Source organism: Carassius gibelio, chromosome A4 (assembly GCF_023724105.1).
Source record: "Carassius gibelio isolate Cgi1373 ecotype wild population from Czech Republic chromosome A4, carGib1.2-hapl.c, whole genome shotgun sequence".
NCBI classification, from domain to species: domain Eukaryota; kingdom Metazoa; phylum Chordata; class Actinopteri; order Cypriniformes; family Cyprinidae; genus Carassius; species Carassius gibelio.
In genome coordinates, this window is record NC_068374.1 from 7,322,998 (window position 1) to 7,343,656 (window position 20,659).

A 20,659-nucleotide genomic window follows, 5' to 3' on the forward strand; every position below is an offset into this window, starting at 1 on the left:
GTGAAAAAAACAAAATCCAGACAAATTTCAAAATAATTAGAATTTTTATTTTGGGGTGAAATATCCCTTTAACAATTCATTCTGTGTCATCAAGGCATGCTTACAATCTTACATGCAAATGTTGATTTAAGCAGGTAAAAACATGTTGCAAATGCAGCCTATCATCCTGTTTGATGTCCTAGATTATGTATAAACCATATATCAGCTTTTAGTAACATTAGTCAGCATGGCCTAAAGATGAATCTCAATCAATAAGTCATCTGGAAAGAACATTGAAAAACATTGATCTGTCTGCATCAGATCATGCTAATATGAAAAATATTATATTTGTCAAATTTATTTAAATTTTTTTTCAATCTTATTAATTTTTTTATAGAGCTCCAAAACTTTTTGAAAATTCACAAAAACAACATGATGAAGAAAGCTAAATTTATTTTTGAGGGCAACAAAGAAAACAACACAGATCTCAGGACTGTTTACACAGAACTGTTCATCACTGAGGGAGAGATGGAAGATGTCAATCATGAACATGAGATTCTGAAGATTGATGATGCTTTCAAGAACAAAAAAACACAGGACAAAAGAATCAAATGCAATGATATATTTACTGAACTGAGGAAAAACAATGAGGAGAAGATTGTGCTGACCAAGGGAGTCGCTGGCATTGGAAAAACTGTCTCTGTGCACAAATTCATCCTGGACTGGGCAGAAGGAAACGCGAATCAGGATATAGACTGTGTGTTCCTGCTTCCATTCAGAGATATCAACACAGAGATATTTTTTGAAGACAGAGAAGTCAGTCTCCATGAGTTTCTGCTGAAATTTTTTCCTGGATTGAAGAACCTGGAGAAATCAAAGTTATATAAGGAACATAAGCTAGCATTTATATTTGATGGACTTGATGAGAGTCGCCTGCCATTTAACTTTAAAAGCAAAACACTGGACACTGTTGAGGAAAGGGCATCTGTAGATGTGCTGTTTACAAATCTGGTCAAAAGGAAGCTGCTTCCAGCAGCTCTGGTCTGGGTGACCTCACGACCAGCAGCAGCCAATCAGATCCCTCCTGAACATGTGGGTTTGTTCACAGAGGTGCGAGGATTCACTGACCGACAGAAGGAGGAGTACTTCAGAAAAAGAATCACAGATGAGGAACAAGCCTCCAGAATCATCTCACACATTAAGACATCTCGTAGTCTCTATGTCATGTGCCACATTCCTGTGTTCTGCTGGATCACAGCCACAGTATTGCAGAATTTTCTCATCAAGAACAATACAGAGAATATAAGCACAACACTCACTAAAATGTACATTCACTTCCTGCGGATACAGTTGAACATAAAGAGCAAGTATGATAAACAGGAAAAAAGCCAACCTTCAGACCATTTAAAATTAAATAGAGAAATGATTTTGAAATTAGCCAAGCTAGCATTTGAACAGCTGAAGAAGGAAAACATTGTGTTTGATGAGAAGGATCTGAAAGCATGTGGTATTGATGTGAGTAAAGACACTGAGTTCACTGGAATGATCGCTGAGATTTTCAAGATGGATGATGGACTTTATAAGACAAAGGTCTTCAGTTTTGTACATCTGACTGTTCAAGAATTTCTCGCTGCAGTGCATGTGTTCATCTGCTACCTGAAAAAGAACAAGCGAGAGCTTCAGTTTTTCTTTGAAGATTCACAAAATACAGCCCGACAAAAGCTTCAGTTCTTCTTTAGAAATGTCAAATTTCATGACTTAACAAAGAGGGCCACTGATAAAGCCATGCAGAGTAAGACCGGACATCTGGACCTGTTTCTGCGATTTCTGATGGGAATTTCACTGGAATCCAGTCAGAACATGCTCAAAGGCCTGATCACACACACTAAAGACACCACAGAGAGCATCACGCAAACAACTGAACACATTAAAGAATTACTGAAACAGGACATCTCAAATGAAACTTCAGTCAACCTATTCTACTGCTTACTTGAGCTGAAAGATAATTCATTATATGAGGAAATCCAGAGTTACATTAGTTCAGATGAACATCCAGGAAGAGACCTCTCATCTTCAATGTGCACAGTGCTGACCTACATACTGCTGATGTCAGAGAAGGTGCTGGATGAGTTCAGTCCAAAGAGGTTCACGTCAAAACAAGCAGACTACAAGAGACTTATTCCAGCTGTGAGATGCTGCAGAAAAGCACTGTGAGTAATTTCACTGACTGCTGTTTAATTAAATGTTTTGTTCTATATCACTAAACAATTAAATGTCAAAATTATGTGTAATATGTTCCTGTCTGGATAATGAAGGGTATAATAAATTATTGCAGAAACACTGAACATCAGAAAACAATCTGGCTAAATATTCTGTTTTGGCAGATTTGACAGCTGTGGTCTTGACAAAACATGCTGTGAAACAGTGTCTTCTGCTCTACAATCATCAAACTCTCATCTGACGGAGCTGGACCTGAGTAGCAATAATCTGCAGGATTCAGGAGTGAAGCTGCTTTCTGATGGACTGAAGAGTTCAAACTGTCAACTGAAAATACTGAGGTTTGACATTCATGTTCACTGAATCACTGTGATGTTATAATAACTATAGCAAGTATACATTACAGACCAAAAGTTTGGACACACCTTCTCATTCAAAGAGTTTTCTTTATTTTCATGACTATGAAAATTGTAGTCACACTGGCATCAAACTATGAATTAACACATGTGGAATTATATATGGTATTATATACATAACAAAAAAAGTGTGAAACAACTGAAAATATGTCATATTGTAGGTTCTTCAAAGTAGCCACCTTTTGCTTTGATTACTGCTTTGCACACTTTTGGCATTCTCTTGATGAGGTTTTTTTTTTTTTTTTTTTTTTTTTTCATTTATTCCAGGCAATGGCACAAAAAGTACAAGGTAGACAAATATAGTTAAATCATATAGTGCAAGGAAAACAAAAAACAAAAAAAACAAAAATATATACAGTATTCAAATATGACGATCGAATTCTGCCTGAAAGGGAGTGGGAAGAAGACAACTTATTTAATCCCACCCCAGTTCCACATTTAGTGATTAATAATTGAGCTTCATTATTATTTTGCTCATAGATTATTTACAAATATATCATGGTGGCGTTACCACAAGTAACAAGTAATTATTATAATAACAGTTTATACCAACAATGTAATAGGAATAAGCAATGCCAACAATGGTAATGGACAATATACCAACGATGGTAATGGACAATATACCAATGATGGTAATGGACAATATACCAAAACACTGAGCACATGTTAACGCTATGAGACAGAGTACAACATAAATTTAACTACAATATAAAATAAATAAACAATGGCAACAATAGTAATGGACAATATACCAACGATGGTAATGGACAATATACCAACCATGGTAAGGAAACACTGAGCAGATGTTCACACTATGAGACAGAATACAACAGCACTTTAAATTAAAGACCTTCATCTCTGTATTTTAACCAGACCCAATGTTTATATAACAGTTTAAATTGATAAATAGTTCGGCATTGCTTTTGTTGCAAGTCCTGTTTGTTCCAGAGTTTCACTCCACATACAGACACACAATAATATTTACGAGTGGTTTGGGCTCTCGGTAATGAAAAATGTCCAAAACCTCTCAAGTTATGAGCTCGCACAGGAGTTGTAAAAAAACGTTGTAAGTTAGGCGGTAATAATTTGTTAAATGCTTTATATAAGAATATTGATGTATTATATTTTACAAGATCATCAAATTTTAGCAACTTTGACTGCGTAAACAGATTATGAGTATGTTCTAGAAAACCAACCTTGTGAATGATCCTCACAGCTCTTTTCTGTAATATAATCAGAGGATTTATTGTGTTCTGATAAGTATTCCCCCACACTTCAACACAAAAAGTAAGGTATGGTAGTACCAGGGTGCAGTATAAAATACGGAGTGCATTTTCATCAAGGTATAGTTTTGCTTTATTTATAATTGAGAGGCTTTTTGAGATTTTTGTTTTTATGTATCTGACATGGGGTTTCCATGACAATTTACTATCAATTATTACTCCCAAAAATTTAATCTCACTCACTATTTCAATTTGAATACCATCAATACTTATTCTCTGTTCAGACATTTTGTTGCAATTACCGAACATCATTACCTTAGTTTTATTTATATTCAAGGATAATTTATTTGTGTCCATCCACTTTTTTAATATCTTTAGTTCCCTGTTTACCGTATTAACGAGCTCATTATAATCATCACTACTGTAAAATATATTTGTGTCGTCTGCAAATAGTATGAATTTCAGTACATTGGATGTATTAAACATATCATTTATATACACATTGAACAGTTTTGGCCCTAATACTGACCCCTGGGGGACACCACAAACAATGCCCAGAGTATCTGATAAATACTGACCCATTTTAACAAACTGTGACCTCCCTGTTAAATAACTTTTTAACCAATCTCCAGCCAGCCCCCTAATTCCATATTTTTCCATCTTTTTTAATAGAATTGAGTGATCAATAGTGTCAAAGGCTTTTTTTAGATCAATAAAGATACCAACTGCATGCTTCTTTTGCTCCAGTGCATTAGTGACTTCTTCAATAGCTTCAGTTATTGCCATTGAGGTAGTTCTTTTGGACCTAAAGCCATACTGACCATCATTAATTACATGGTGTTTCTCGAGAAACTTTTCAAGTCGAGAATTGAAGAGTTTCTCTAAAATTTTTGAGAACTGAGGCAAAAGAGAGATTGGTCTGTAATTAGTAAAAGCATGTTTGTTATCATTTTTGAAAAGTGGAATTACTTTAGCGATTTTCATTTTACTTGGAAAGCAGCCAGTCTGGAATGACAAGTTACAAATATAAGTTAAGGGTTTTACAATATTCAGTATAACTTTTTTAATCAATGTCATACTGATACCATGATAGTCAGTGGAGGACTTACTTTTACATTTCCACACAATATTTGTCACTTCCTGTTCATTTGTAGCTGAGAGGAAGAATGACAAAGAATTCCGTTCGATAGCTGATTTTTCGACTCCACTGTCTGGAATATCAGCGGCCAGCTTGGGGCCAACATTTACAAAAAAATTATTGAACTTATTTACTACATTATTCATGTTATAATCTTCACCATTTTCATCAATAAAGTGATCAGGATATGTCAACTTTGATGATCCTTGTTTGTTTAGGCTGTTCAAAACATCCCAAGTTCCTTTTATATTGTTTTTATGTTCATATAATTTTTTTTGATAATATAACCGTTTGCTTGTTCTTATAATATCAGTTAATTTATTTTTGTACTTCTTATATCTTTGTTCAGCTTCTTTTGTTTTTACTTTAATAAACAATTTATATAGATTGTTTTTCTTTTTACAGGCATTAATTATTCCCTTCGTAATCCAGAGGCTTTTCTTATGTTTTTCCTTTATAAAATATTCTTTCACAGGGCAGTGTTTATTATACAAAGAAGTGAAAATATCTAAAAAATTACAATAAGCACTGTCCACATTATGTTCTCTGTAAACTGAAGTCCAATCCTGGAGCGCCAAACAATTGTTAAGGGTACTAATCATGTCCTCAGTAATTTTCCGTTTAGAGATTTTTATCATAGTGTCTTTCGTTTTCTTAAGATTACAGTCATACAAAGTAAAAACAGGTAAGTGGTCAGTGATATCACATATAAATAGGCCACTGATGATTTGATTTCCCATAATATTAGTAAAAATGTTGTCAATGATTGTGGCACTATGTGACGTTATTCTGCTCGGTTTCGTTATAGTTGGGTACAGAGACAAGCTATACATTGTGTCAGTGAAGTCATCAACGTTTTTTAGTTTGGTTGGATTTAACAAATCAATGTTAATGTCACCACAGATAAATATGTTCTTTTGGTTCACAGTAGAAAACAGTTTACCCATCCACTCATTGAAAGATTCTATGTTTGAACCAGGTGCCCGGTATACACAACTCATGAAGATATTTGTCTTTTTATCATTATGAATTTCCACTGTTATGCATTCAAATAAACCATCAACAGCTAAGGTCATATCAGTTGAAACATTAAATTTAACAGATTTATGAAGGTACAAAGCAACCCCCCCTCCTATTTTGTTTATTCTATTTGTATATTTTAATTCATAGCCATCAAGACAGAAATCAATACCTTTATCATCGTTAAACCAGGTTTCAGTAATTGCAATAATGCTAAATGGATGAGAGAAATGTTCCAAGTAATCTTTGATAGCCTCAAAATTAGTGTACCTGCTTCGACTATTAAAATGTATTATTGACAGGTTATCTTCTGTTTTTACACTGTTTTCATATTGTTCATGGGTAAAATAGTTGCAGTTTTTAACAATCGAAGAGAGAAAATTATTGTCAGGGTCTATCTCAGTATCGGTCTCTGTTGTGGTGTGCTCTTTATACTCACACGTTCCCAGTTCCATTTGTTGATGTTGTAGGATATTCTGTAACATGTCTATATCAATACTTGGTGTAGTCTGTGTTCTTGGTATGTTAAACATTTTGATGAGTCACAAGCTTCTTTGATACCAGGTACTGCATCAATGTCAAACTTCTCAAGATCTTCTATCCTCTTCACCACTAAGACTTTTGCTTCCTCCGGTGTCCCATTTAGTTTGATGAAGATCTTACAATTAGTTACCCAGGTTTGTTGAATCTTGCCTTGTTTTCTAAGTTGTCGTGCAATCCTTGCGATGTCAGCATTTTTCTTTGTCAAGTGTTCATTTATGAAAACATTTGTGCCTTTCAGTTTGCGTCCTTGCTTCAGAAGTGCTATTTTCTTTTTCGATTGGTAAACCTCATAATGACCGCTGGTGGTCTCCCGTTCTTCGTGGGCAGTGGGTGACACGCCTCGATGTACTCCAGGTCCGTCTCTATCCCCCTGCTCTGGAGGTAGGAAGCAACCTGTTGTTCCACTGACTGTATCTCCTGGTCGCTGAGCTCCCCGCTGTCCGCGGCCACCGCACTCGCATAAGAGCGCGGCCTGATCTTGATGCCGGTGATGACCACATCATTCACGCGGGAGTATTGCTCCAGCTCATCCACTCGCCGCTCGAGATCCTCAATGCGCTGGTCTTTTTCCGAGTTCCGGAGGCGTAGTTGTTTCACCTCCTCCAGTAGCCCCAGGAGCTGCTCCTGCTGTGCTCTAACCGCAGTCACATCGCCGCACAGGGAGTGGAGAGAGAGCTTTATCTCCTCGAACTCCTCCGGTGTCGGGCCTTTCCTCGATGGGGGCATTCTGGTGATTTATACGCCAAATTATCCAGAGGTAATACACACTCCGAGTCTCAGCTCGCGTTGCGTATATGTGCTTCAAGAGGTAGTCACCTGAAGTGGTCTTCCAACAGTCTTGAAGGAGTTCCCGAGAGATGCTTAGCACTTGTTGGCCCTTTTGCCTTCTGTCTGCGGTCCAGCTCACCCCTAAATCATCTCGATTGGGTTCAGGTCCGGTGACTGTGGAGGCCAGGTCATCTGGCGTAGCACCCCATCACTCTCCTTCTTGCTCAAATAGCCCTTGATGCCTTCAGTGTGACTCTACAATTTTCATAGTCATGAAAATAAAGAAAACTCTTTGAATGATAAGGTCTGTCTAAACTTTTGGTCTGTACTGTATATCAACCCTGTTTGCACACCTTGGCAATATAATCGCCATTGGCTAGTAAATTTTTCAGTTTACTTGCCAGACTAATATACTGTTTTACACACTCACACACACTCACACATACACACACACACACACACACACACATATATATATACAGAGGGGCTCGAAAGTATGGGCACCCTTTGCAGAATCTGTGAACATGCGAGTAATTTTCAAAAAATAAGAGAGATCATACTAAATGCATGTTATATTTTATTTAGTACTGTCCTGAGTAAGATATTGTACATAAAAGATATTAACATTTAGTCCACAAGACAAAAAAAATGCTGAAATTATTAAAATAACCCCACTCAAAAGTTTGGGAACCCTTGGTTCTTAATCCTGTGTTCTGTTACCTGATGATCCTCGACTGTCTTTCTGTTTTGTGATGGTTGTGCATGAGTCCCTTGTTTGTTCTGAACAGTTAAACTGAGCAGCGTTCTTCAGAAAAATCTTTAAGGTCCTGCAGATTCTTCAGTTTTCCAGCATCTTTGCATATTTAAACCCTTTCAGGCAGTGACTATGATTTTGAGATACATATTTTCAGACTGAGGACATTTGAGGGACTCAAACACACTATTTAAAAATTGATATTTAAAAAGATTAAAACATTCACTGATGCTCCAGAAGGAAACTGAAGAATCTGCAGGACCTTAAAGATTTTTCTGAAGAACGCTGGACTTATGAAGTTATGTGCATTTCTAGAACGAATTCAAGCAGGATAAATGTCAAGGCTGTGCCTGAACCTGTGATTATATTTTCTCTAATCTACATGGTATTAAACCATATTTTAGATTTGACACATTTAAAAGGTGTGCAGTATTATTTATATTATATGAATTATGCGTTATATTATTCAAAAGAAATTGTGGTTAACTTTGCATTGGAGCATTAAAAGTAGTAGCCCATTTTAGGGTGGTTGGCTACATGGATTAATATGCAAAATGTCAATATTTTCATATATTATGCCTATATTTTCAATATAAATATATATTTTCCTTTAATAAGACAACATGCATTTTTGTTATTCGTTACCTGTCCTTTAACTTATTGGGAAAAAACATTTGTCTGTAAACTGATTCAGAAATTTTTGCATGTTTTAACATGAAGCACTGTATAATTTCGTTCCCATTATTTATGCCTAATTAGCCTAAAACAAGAAAGAATAAAATTAAACCTGCACGATTAAATCTTTGAAACATTTCTACCGTCCTCAGGGTTAAACTCAAGTTCTCTCATTAAAATCAACAAAATACACCGGATGTAAAAAAGAGCTTCATTAACTGACAACATAAGTGATTTTAAAGGGAGCCTTCTTTACTTGCTTTTAGTGCTGGGCGATAGCATATGGCCTAAAAAAATAAATACATTTTAAAATCAATATTCAAATGACATAAATTTTTCAAAACAAGTTTGAATATAGTTATAAATTTATAACTGAGACAAGATGATAAAAAACTGTGATGTTATTACCTTAATGCTGGAAAGACCTTTATTTTATTTTATTATTTTTTTTTATTATATATTATTATTTATTTTTTGTTAATACTAGCCCATCAGCTTTGCAAATTTTGTTTGTGAGGAAAATAAGAATACATTTTTGTCAGTTATTTTATCTGAACAGATCGATTAATTTCTTCAAGATTACAAAATTAAATAGCCTACTGATAATGTAGTAGCACTGTAAGATTACATTTGTTTGAATGCATTATTGCTAAAGCAATTGCGTGAATGTGCTTTATCTGTTTAAATCGTGCTTTAACCCGAAAATAATCAGTAAAAGAAACAGAAAAACTCATATAGCCTTTAACATCCCGCTCGACTATTGCAGTCATTATAACCTGATCAAGTCAAAGCTAAATATGTTTAACATGGATTCTTGCTGAATATGCAGTTATATTATGGGCTGTTGGCATGTATTCTACTCGTGATGAAGGCTTCAGTCAGAATCACACCGCTCCGCTCATCCTTTGTTCGGCGGCGTGTCTCTGTCAGACTCGTGGGGAGGGTTGAGCCACTCTGAACTACGGGAGCCTGAGTGGTGCGTCAGTGGATGTTAAAAAGAAAACTGATTTTCATTCAAACAAACCGATTTAAATTACTGGCATTAATGACAGGGCGCATTAATATTCAAGATTCAACAAACTGTGAATGTTGCATTTCTCTGTCGGAGAGAGCCAGCACTGTGAATTTCATCCTGCAACCGACAAGAAAAAATTTGTTTATTAATAAATAATTAAAATGTCTCATTTTTCACAATTATTAGGCTACTTCTGCATGTACTTTGTGGCAAACTTAATGCATGTGCTTGAGCGCGGAATATATTAAGATATGATTATGTAAATTTAATATAAACCTCTGATTAGTTGAATATAACAAATGGACGACTAGAACTAGAAAAATCTTATGTGGGGGCAGACCATTTTTTTTGTCTTAACCAAAACAACAGTCCTATATAAACCGGTTCAGCAAGTGAAAGCCTCATGACACTATCCATATGAAAGAGCAATTCACACCTTTATCTCGACTCCACAAGCCATGAATAACTATCAAAAACCCAACCCCCTCCAGCTGAACTGAATTCGGTCTGTGTTTTGGCTCTGAGGAACGGTGCGTTACCGGGCTGAAACATGCCTGCACTCAGCAGCACAACTCTTTGTATTTATTATATTCTCACAGCCCATATTATTATTTTCACAAGACCATAATGATAATAACAAATCATCAATTAATAATTAATCATAATTTTAGAGAAAATCATTGTTATTTGTGATCGTGGATGTTTGCGGAAGGCTTTAAGACCAAGTGGAGTCCTCTGTTCCCGCCTCACAGCGCGCGGGTCTCTGAGGCTTCACTGTCTGTGGTTTGACTTTACTGAATCAGATTGAGGCGAATACAACTTATTGATCATGAGCCCAACATTTGGCAAGCAGAAAAACATTTATTCTACCTGAAGGAAGACTATTTTATTGAGCTAATGCTGTTAAAGAGAGAGAGAGAGAGAGAGAGAACCAGTCTAGGGCTATCCGGAGCTCATTATATTGAAGTACAAATCCAAACACCAGAAATTTTATGAATAATGAAATGTTATAAAAAGTATGAATTTTATTTATTCACATGCAGTATGGTTGTTGGTATTTAACAGTTAAAACCTATTTTTAAACTTGAATTTAAATACTATTAAACTAACGTTAAAATATCAAGGAGTTTATAAGTAAAAATGGTAAATTGTCACAGTGCATGTTAAATTATGGAAGCATATGGGTAGCATTATTCAATTTGGGATGTAATATGCAAAATGACAATGCAATATGTAAAATGGCAATGCATTTCTGTATTTACATTTACATTTTCCAATACATTTGTGCAACGTTTTGTGCAAAATTAAAATTACAATTGAATTACATAAGTTTAATTTGCCATTTCATACACCAGTTTTAATATGTAAAATGAATATTAATTTTAACGCTTTATAAGTTGCAAAATTAAAATGAAAATGTATTACAGAAATAATCACGTTCAAGCAAAAACTGTGGCAAAATGATCATTTAAATGCTATTTTTCTTAAATGCATTAACACTCACAGTCAAGACACTTACGATTGAATTTTCATTCAGTGACCCGCAATGAATGTAGCAAAATTCAAAGTGCACATTGAAAATGCATTCCGAGCCGATCACGTCTCCGCCCCCTCACGACATGTCAATCACTGCGTGAACAAGGCGGGGCTTACAGAAGGTCAGAGATCAATATTTCATTCGCAGATGTGGGCGGAGCTGAAACGGTGCTTTCATCTGATTGGTCGAATTGCTCCACCTTCAGCTCGTTCTTTTTATTCTTTCAGGCAGAATAAGAGTCAGTGCGAGTGAAGCACTGTAATGTCTGAAAGCACTCACTGTTAATTAGCATAATATTTGAATCAGATGTAGCTGGGCATATAATTCGTGCTGCTGAGACCTTCAAATTATTTCTAGGTTATAGTATTGTATGAATATTGTCCCACTGATAAATACAGTGCAAATAGTTCTGTCTCTTTGGATAACAGTGAATAACAGTGTATAGTTACATTTATGAAATAAAATTAAATAGGATTTTTTGGGAAGGTAAGTCTGGCCAGTTATACAAGCAACACCAGTCGGACGAGTCTGAAGATCTGATAAAGTTCTAGTCTGTGTAAATTACTCTCATAATAATAATAATGTTAACTGTATTTTTCGGTATAAGTTGCATCAGTCCAAAAATACGTCATGACGAGGAAAAAAACATATATGTCGCACTGGACTATAAGTCGTATTTATTCAGGACCAGGAGAAAACATTACTGTCTCCAGCCGCGAGAGGGCGCTCTGGGGTAGGCTACAGGAGCACTGAGCAGCATAGAGCTAATTTTACTATTTTTATTTAGAAATGTAACTATATTAATTTTTACAATTATTTATTAATGTCACACACACACACACACACATACCTAGTGCCTTATAACCTAAAAGATGAGAGTGGTAAATGTTACAGGCATGGAACTGTTCAGTCTATTATTGATTTTTATTTCCACTTCACTTTTACCCAAAGAGAGAGAACTATTTGCACTGTATTTATCAGTGGGACAATATTGATACAATACTACAACCTAGAAATAATTTGCAGGTCTCCGCAGCACGAATTATATGCCCAGCTCTGGTTCAAATATTATGCTAATTAACAGTGAGCGGGGGTTTCAGACATTACAGTGCTTCACTCGCACTGACTCTTATTCTGCCTGAAAGAATAAAAAGACCGAGCTGAAGGCGGAGCGATTCGACCAATCAGATGAAAGCAGCGTTTCAGCTCCGCCCACAAGTGCGAATGAAATATTGAAGCCATAAACCGAAATGATCAAAACATACACAGACCAGCTGTCTTGTCCATGTTCTCTCACTTGAATCCTCTTCTTGAGATGTGAGTCTCTGACCTTCTGTAAGCCCCGCCTTGTTCATGCAGTGATTGACATGTCATGAGGGGGCGGAGACGTGATCGGCTCGGAATGCATTTTCAATGTGCACTTTGAATTTTGCTACATTCATTGCGGGTCATTGAATAAAAATGCAATCGTAAGTGTCTTGACTGTGAGTGTTAATGCTTTCAAGAAAAATAGCATTTAAATTATCATTTTGCCACAGTTTTTGCTTGAACGTGTTAGACATATCTAATCATTTATGTAATACATTTTCATTTTAATTTTGCAACTTATAAAGCGTTAAAATTAATATTAATTTTACATATTAAAACTGGTGTAGGAAATGAAAAATGAAAATTATGTAATTTAATTTTCATTTTCATTTTGCACCAAACGTTGCACAAATGTATTGGAAAATGTAAATGTAAATACAGAAATGCATTGCCATTTTACATATTGCATTGTCATTTTGCATGTTACATCCCAAATTGAATAATGCTACCCATATGCTTCCATATTAAATAGCCTAAATGAACTTGTGTTAATAATATAATTAGATTTTATTTACATGAAAAACTCCTGTATAAAATGGGACAGCAACCTTTAAATCAAACATATTAAATCGTCCACAGCTGAGCAATGCGAGAGGGGGATCTGCTCATGAGCACGTGAAGTGAATGTGATGAACGAAGTCATTTTCAGATGGAATGAAAAAATAAATAAATAAATAGCCTATAGACCCCTTTTGTGCGGACGTCACAGGTACGTCACGGCGCTAGCTGGAGGCAAAACAAACAGAAAACTGGAGGCGGCTAATACAAACCAACATAGGGTCGGCTACTCAAGGAACTTAAAATGTCTTGTTGTGTTGTTGCTTGCCAGAATCAACGGAGAACATTTTATATACATTGTTGTGATTAATTGTGACCGGAATTTAAGAACATGGTAAGAAAGAATAAATACAGAAAGTTTATAATTAATTTGCAGTCTTCAGAATTTTTATTTCTAGAAACTATTTACATCTTAATAATAATTTTACTGTAATGTCACTCTTTAATCTAAGGATTTATACGCCCTGTTTCTCTTTACTATACAAGCTCTGTTTCTCTATCAGGTAAGTGCAGATGTCAGGCCACTCAATCGGAGGTAACGTTAACTTAATCCTGTCAGATCGTCCATCCAATGAGTGATTGTGTACGGGTCGACCAATCTGGTTCCGTCCGTTAAAGTTAACTATTTAAAATAATTATCGCGGTCCCGGACAGTGAGTGACCTTAAATATTCAGATAAAGCAGATATATTCAGATTTTCTCTAGCCATTGTTAAAAAAACAAGCTAAGAAAACTCGCTAGCTACCGTTTGTTCAAGTGTTGAGGGGAATCTTTCTGCCTCCAGCTAAGCCCCGCCCACACAAATACGTCACCTTGTTTACCAACTGTAAAAGGGTCTATAGATTAGGCCCATGCAGGCTCTGTTCTGAAATAATACTTATAATTACTGTTAACTCAGAGTAACACATTTTAACAGATTAATCCTTTTTGCATTTGATGCATGTTTCCTTTATTGATTTATTTTTAAACACGCTAAAAAATTAATTACGTTCGTGAGAGAAAAAAAATACATTAATCGTGTATAGGTTTCATTTTAATGCATTAATCACCTATTTTCGTTTGCTGCATGTTTTTTTCTTCTTTTTTTTTTTTGATATTATATAATTCATGTATAGATTGCATTTTATTACATATAGAAATAATAACGGCTGGCCTAATAATGTTATCATGTACAAACAGGATATATTTAATTCCCTTCACTTTACAACAAATCCTTTAAATTTAACAAATATATAAGAACAAAACACGCTCATTATATTGAAGTACAAATCCAAACACCAGAAACACTTTATGAATAATGAAATGTTATGAAAAGTATGCATTTTATTTATTCACATGCAGTATGGTTGTTGATATTTAGCAGTTAAACCTATTTTTAAACTTGAATTTAAATACTATTAATCTAACTTTAAATTCTAAAAGAGTTTATAAGTAAAAAAGGATAAAATATCACAGGGCATGTTAAATAGTCTAAATGAACTTGTGTTAATAATATAATTAGAAGCAACCTTTATATCAAACATTTTTAAATCGTCCACAGGTGAGCATCGTGGGAGGCTGATCAAGTCATTTTCAGATGCAATGAAAAAAAAAAAAAAACCTGGATAGCCTATATTAGGCCCAGACTCTGCTCTGAAATATAGAGTTTCAACGGATTAATCGCCTATTTTCATTTGCTGGATGTCTTCTTTATTTTTTATTTTTTAAACAAGCTGAAAAAATTAATTAAATTTGTCAGAGGAAAAAATATATAAGTCGTCTATAGTTGCATTTTGCATTTGCTGCATGTTTTTTTTTTTTTTTTTTTTTTTTTAAACACGCAAAAAAATAAATCAGAGTTTGTGAGAGAAAAAAATCAGGTATAAGTAGGGATGTGTACCGAAACCCGGTATTAAACTGGCCCCGGGGCTAAATTATGAAAGACCGAATCAGTTAGATCTGACGCTATCGGTTCTGCTTTCGGTACTGGAACAAGGGGAAAAAATAATGTACTATGTATTTTTGCTTAATAATGTTATCGTGCACATCTTATCTCACCAAACATTTCTAATGTGCGATTATATTAAGACATTTGTCTGTGAGATCTGCGAGATTTCTCATGCGCGCCGCGGAGGCTGTCTGTCAGTCACACACTAACACACCACACACACCACAACGAGCCCGGCGCACGCACAAGCATTAATGTAAACTCCTGCTTAATAATAAAGAGTGACGATGGCGAAGAGATTTGCTTAATGTTATCGTGCACATTTTATCTCACCAAACATTTCTAATGTGCGATCATATTAAGACGTTCGTCTGTGAGATATATGATTTATAAAAATTAATAAGACCTATATTTCCCTCAAGACTAGTCATGTTTTTGTGGTTGTTTTAATTTAAACGTGTCTGCTTCTATTTTAGCCAATTTGTTTTCAATAAACTAAAACCAAAAGAATAATAAAAAAAAGGAAAACGAATACAGCTCGTTATCAGACTGTAAAAAAAATACGATGAAAAAGTCCTGACAACACATTTTTAAGGTTGGCTACTTTAACTTATAGGAATAATTTAAGCAATTTAATGCATTTTTATACTAGTTTAAATCTGAATTTTTAATACTATTAAACTGATTTAAAAATTTAAACTGATTTAAAAATGGATTTTTACGTTTAAACGGGTGAAAATGCCACAGTGAATATTAAATATAGCCTATATAACAGAAGACCTTGATTGCATGTTACCATGAAACTAACAAAATAATTAGATTTTTTTTATTTTTAAATTAACAATTAATGTACAAAATGGGACAGCAACCTTTATATCAAACACTTTTATGTTGTCCACAATTGAGCAACGCGAGAGGAAGGTATTGCAAGAGCGCACAAGTGAATGTGAAGATAATTTTTAGGGGGTAGGAGGATTTCTTTAAATTTTCATATGCAATGAAAAAAATGGGATAAACACGAAATAAATAAGTAAATAAAATAAATTGATATACAGTATATCCACTTAGCTTACCTGTTGGGTTTACCTCTCTCATTGTTGACACATCCAAATGTTTCTATATTCATGATGTTGCTATTTGCAGCTAAACTATTATTTATTAGGTAAAATAGGCTTTGTGGTTCACGTGTTTTTCAGTATCAACGGAAAAATATAATAAAGAGCAAAAATATGCCACAGTAGGCCGCTGCTCATGCTGAACTGCGCTGTTTACAATGAATATGTGCGCGTGAGGCACCAGCGCATAAAACAGCTAAAATATTCCATACTCAATTTTTGCTCACACAGTTAAGGCATAATTGGAGACAGTTTGTAAAATCAAGAACAATAGCAGTTAATAAGAATTATTGCTGTTAGTGCGGTCTTAACGCTGGACCGTTTTCATTTCGTTCCTCATATGGAACTTGAAGGATTTTATTTATTTATTTTTGCTAAGATATATATATAGGAACACACACACGGATTAGGACATTTTATATTTTTATTCTGGTTTGTGTTTTTATATATATATCGGGAAGTCGTGGCCTAATGGTTAGAGGGTTGGACTCCCAATCGAAGGGTTGTGAGTTTGAGTCCCCGGCCGGCAGGAATTGTGGGTGGGGGGAGTGCATGTACAGTTCTCTCTCCACCTTCAATACCATGACTTAGGTGCCCTTGAGCAAGGCATCGAACCCCCAACTGCTCCCCGGGCGCCGCAGCATAAATGGCTGCCCACTGCTCCGGGTGTGTGTTCACAGTGTGTGTGTGTGTGTGTGTTCACTGCTCTGTGTGTGTGCATTTTGGATGGGTTAAATGCAGAGCACAAATTCTGAGTATGGGTCACCATACTTGGCTGAATGTCACTTCACTTCACTTATTTATATATATATATATTAGGGGTGTAACGATACGCGTATTCGTATTGAACCGTTCGGTACGACGCTTTCGGTTCGGTACGCGGTACGCATTATGTATACCGAACGGTTCGTTGGAGTAATTAATTATATTTGAAAAAAAAAAAAAAGAGAGAGAGAGAGAGAAATATAATGATATGCGTTCAACAAGGTAGCCCAATAACCCAAACAACGTAACAGGCAACGCCCCTGACACTCCCGAAGAAGAAAAAAACACCATCTTATATGTTTATGTTAGGCTACTCAGCAGGCGCTCGCTCACTCAGTACGCGCTGAAGGCTCGTTGCAAAATAGCCAATGCGTTTAACAGACTAGAAATGAGAAGATCCTCCAATAACCAACAGGTCTGGTGTTTGGGTGCACTTTGGATTCCCTTTAAGCTATAATGGTGATGGCAAGAGAGTGGTGGATAAAAAAACAACGGTATGTCGCATCTGCAACATGACAGGGTACACCAGCGGGAATAAAAAAAAAAAAAAAAAAAACACCAGCGGGAATATCTGGGATATATGTGTCAGTACTATCTGGGAAAAGACGAAAAAAAGGAGAAACATGCACGCAGCAAACTATCCCTGCAGCATTTAGAAACTATAGCTTACAGGGAATCCAACCCAAACACCAGACCTGTTGGTTATTTTAGGATCTTATATTTCTGGTCTGTTAAAGGCATTCGACATTTTGCAACGAGCCTTCAGCGCGTGCTGAGTGAGCGAGCGCCTTAGGGGCCGTTCACATATCGTGCCTAAAAACACATGGAAAACGCTAAGCGCGTCTTTCTCCTCCTTTCCAAAGCGCTCGGGCAGAAGCGCTCATGAGGCGTCTGTCTTTGCTAAGCAACAATGACGTGCTCTCTCCATGAGACGCGGAAATTTCAGCGAAGGATAAATGGATTTGCAGCTCTAAAAATCGCTTGCAGTAGCTCTGCTACTAAATTTATTTCAAAATTGCAATCCATATACAACTATGATCAGCTGATCCTTCATCTTGGCTGAGCTTTCAACGTTGTTACGGGAAAGGATGAAGCTGATTGGTTAGTTCTTGTCACATGACCCGCGGTGCGCTTGCGGCATTCTGAAAAGTTGAGATGTTTTTACATTTTGCTGTATCTAAAACGTATCGAACCGAACCGAACCGAACCGTGACATCAGTGTATCGTATCGAACCGAACCGTGAATTTTGTGAACCGTTACACCCCTAATATATATACACACACACACACACACACCTAGTGATGACTGTTTAATGACAAAAGCATGCAGTAAGACTTTCTTTTACATTTTTACTGTAGCCTAAGACTATCCCACTTTTTTAAATTAACTCTTACTTTAAATTTTATAATGGTTTTTAAGGATGTTAAAATGTTATAATATAATGCTATTGATGTTTTACATGTCCTTTCATCTTAGTTTACAAACCGTCATTTTATTATTACAATCAGTTCAAAATTCGTCCCTTTGTGCCACCTGTCGGTAGTTAAGCGAATTATTTTAACACGCAACTTAATTCAGTTAATGCCGCGGCACCGTTAACGGTGTTCAGTTAACGGGCATTAGTGCCCAAATAGGCTGTCAACCTACTGTATATTCAGGTTAATAGTGTCCTACGTGAACATGTTCTGGATTTATTTTCCCCAGGTTTTAGTTTATTTTCTTGAAAATCATATTTGAATGTGCGGCAACTATAGTAGTACAGTGGAAGAAATGATCATGTTCACTTGCACGCCGCTCTGCACAAATCTGCAGGTCTTCACGGCTCAGACACAGGAACCTCAACTGATCTGAGCAGCCGCTCTAGTCAGTGCTTTTGTTGGGATTATTCCAGCATGTTTCTGAATCGTCATAGAATCAGCTTCAAGGCATTTATAAAGCAATCTCTAATGCCACATCAAAGACTGTCAAAATGCCATTTATTATTTGAATTTCCTGATAAAAATCAAAACAGAATTGTATTTATTTTTATAAAAATGCGTTCTGAACCAAAAGACCCATACTGAAATGTTTCAGTACAAATATGTGCACCTGTTACACCCCTAATTTATATGTATTTATATATTCTGTGGAAAGTGTAGGACCAAGAAATCTTCATCCAATCAAAATGTTCAGTCTGAGACTTTCCTACCTGCCTGTCAAAATATGTTTTCACACTGTTGTTCACCCTGTCGCGCAGATAGGATACTTCATCAGCGAGTGAGAATGGCAGACAAACATCAATAACCAAAATAAAGTCAGTTTATTAGGAACAAAGCTGACTTTCAAAGTTTTATTTTTAGCATCATTGTGCCATTCACATGATCCTTCAATATTCTGATTTGCCACTGAAAAAAACATATGTTATTATTATTAATATTATTATTATTAATGTTGAAAAGAGCTGAGAATATTGTTTTGATAAATTGAAAGAACAGCATAATTTGTAACATGATTATTGTATTTATCATCACGTGTGTGCTATATAAAAGTTTTAATTTCTCTCTCTCTCTCTCTCTCTCTCTCTATATATATATATATATATATATATACTAGTGATGGGAATTTCGGATCATTTTACCGACTCGGACTTTTGAGTCTCGTTCAGCAAAATGAACAAATCTTTTTTCGAGTCATTTCGAGTCATTTAGTTCATTTTAGCAAAACTTAATTAAAATATTAAGTGCTACCTCCCCAACACATCTAGTACTTACGCAAACGTTGATCACACTACAAACAATACAAAACTAAAATGCTATAAGATACAGAATAAAATATTCATTCTTTACCTGGTTCTTCAGTCTGTGATTAGCTCATCTCACCTTTTATCTGACAAGAAGTCTTCGGGTTTAAGTCATTCCTTAATCACGTGACAGACCCATACGCAAAACCAATGCAGTCTTGAGCCGGAAAGAGAATTGATTAGTTCATCTCATGAGTCTTTCGGGTCGAGTTTTACTCGTTCCTTAATCACGTGACAGTCCCATACGCAAAACTAACGCAGTCTTGAGCCAGAAAGAGAATTGATTAGTTCATATAAATAAGTAGTTCGCACCCATTTGTAAGGAAAGTTGTAAGTTAACTAATTACTCAATGTTGTCACATCATGGGACAAAAAAACGAAAAACCGAAGAACCGAAAGATGAACTATTCAATTCTCTTTCCGGCTCAATACTGCACTATTTTACTGTCTATGGATTTAGCGTATGGGTCTGTCACGTGATTAAGGAATGACTCGACCCGAAGACTCATGAGATGAACTAATCAATTCTCTTTCCGGCTCATACTGCATTGGGTTTAGCGTATTGGGCTGTCACGTGATTAAGGAACGAGTCAAAAACCCGATAGACCCGAACTATGAACTAATCAATTCTCTTTCCGGCTCAAGACTGCATTGACTGACAGGTGAATTACTACTACTAGAACAGAACATATATATATATATATATATATATATATATATATATATATATATATATATATATATATATATATATATATATACTGACTCCAAGCTTTTGAATGGTATAATGTATATTGTTACACTTAGAGTATGACTGGAGTAATGATGCTAAAAATTGGATCATAGGAGTTAATTAAATTT

At 35.6% G+C, this 20,659-nt stretch overlaps 1 protein-coding gene across 1 annotated transcript in view; it reads left to right on the top strand.

The window, feature by feature from the left end:
- The first annotated feature begins 411 nt into the window (after positions 1-411).
- Positions 412-20,659, top strand: part of LOC127981488 (NACHT, LRR and PYD domains-containing protein 12-like) — an 80,345-nt gene continuing 60,097 nt past the window's right edge. The window contains exons 1-2 of the mRNA XM_052585503.1: positions 412-2,189; positions 2,364-2,537. Of these exons, the coding sequence (XP_052441463.1) occupies positions 412-2,189; positions 2,364-2,537 (1,952 nt within the window). The remainder of the gene's footprint in view (positions 2,190-2,363; positions 2,538-20,659) is intronic.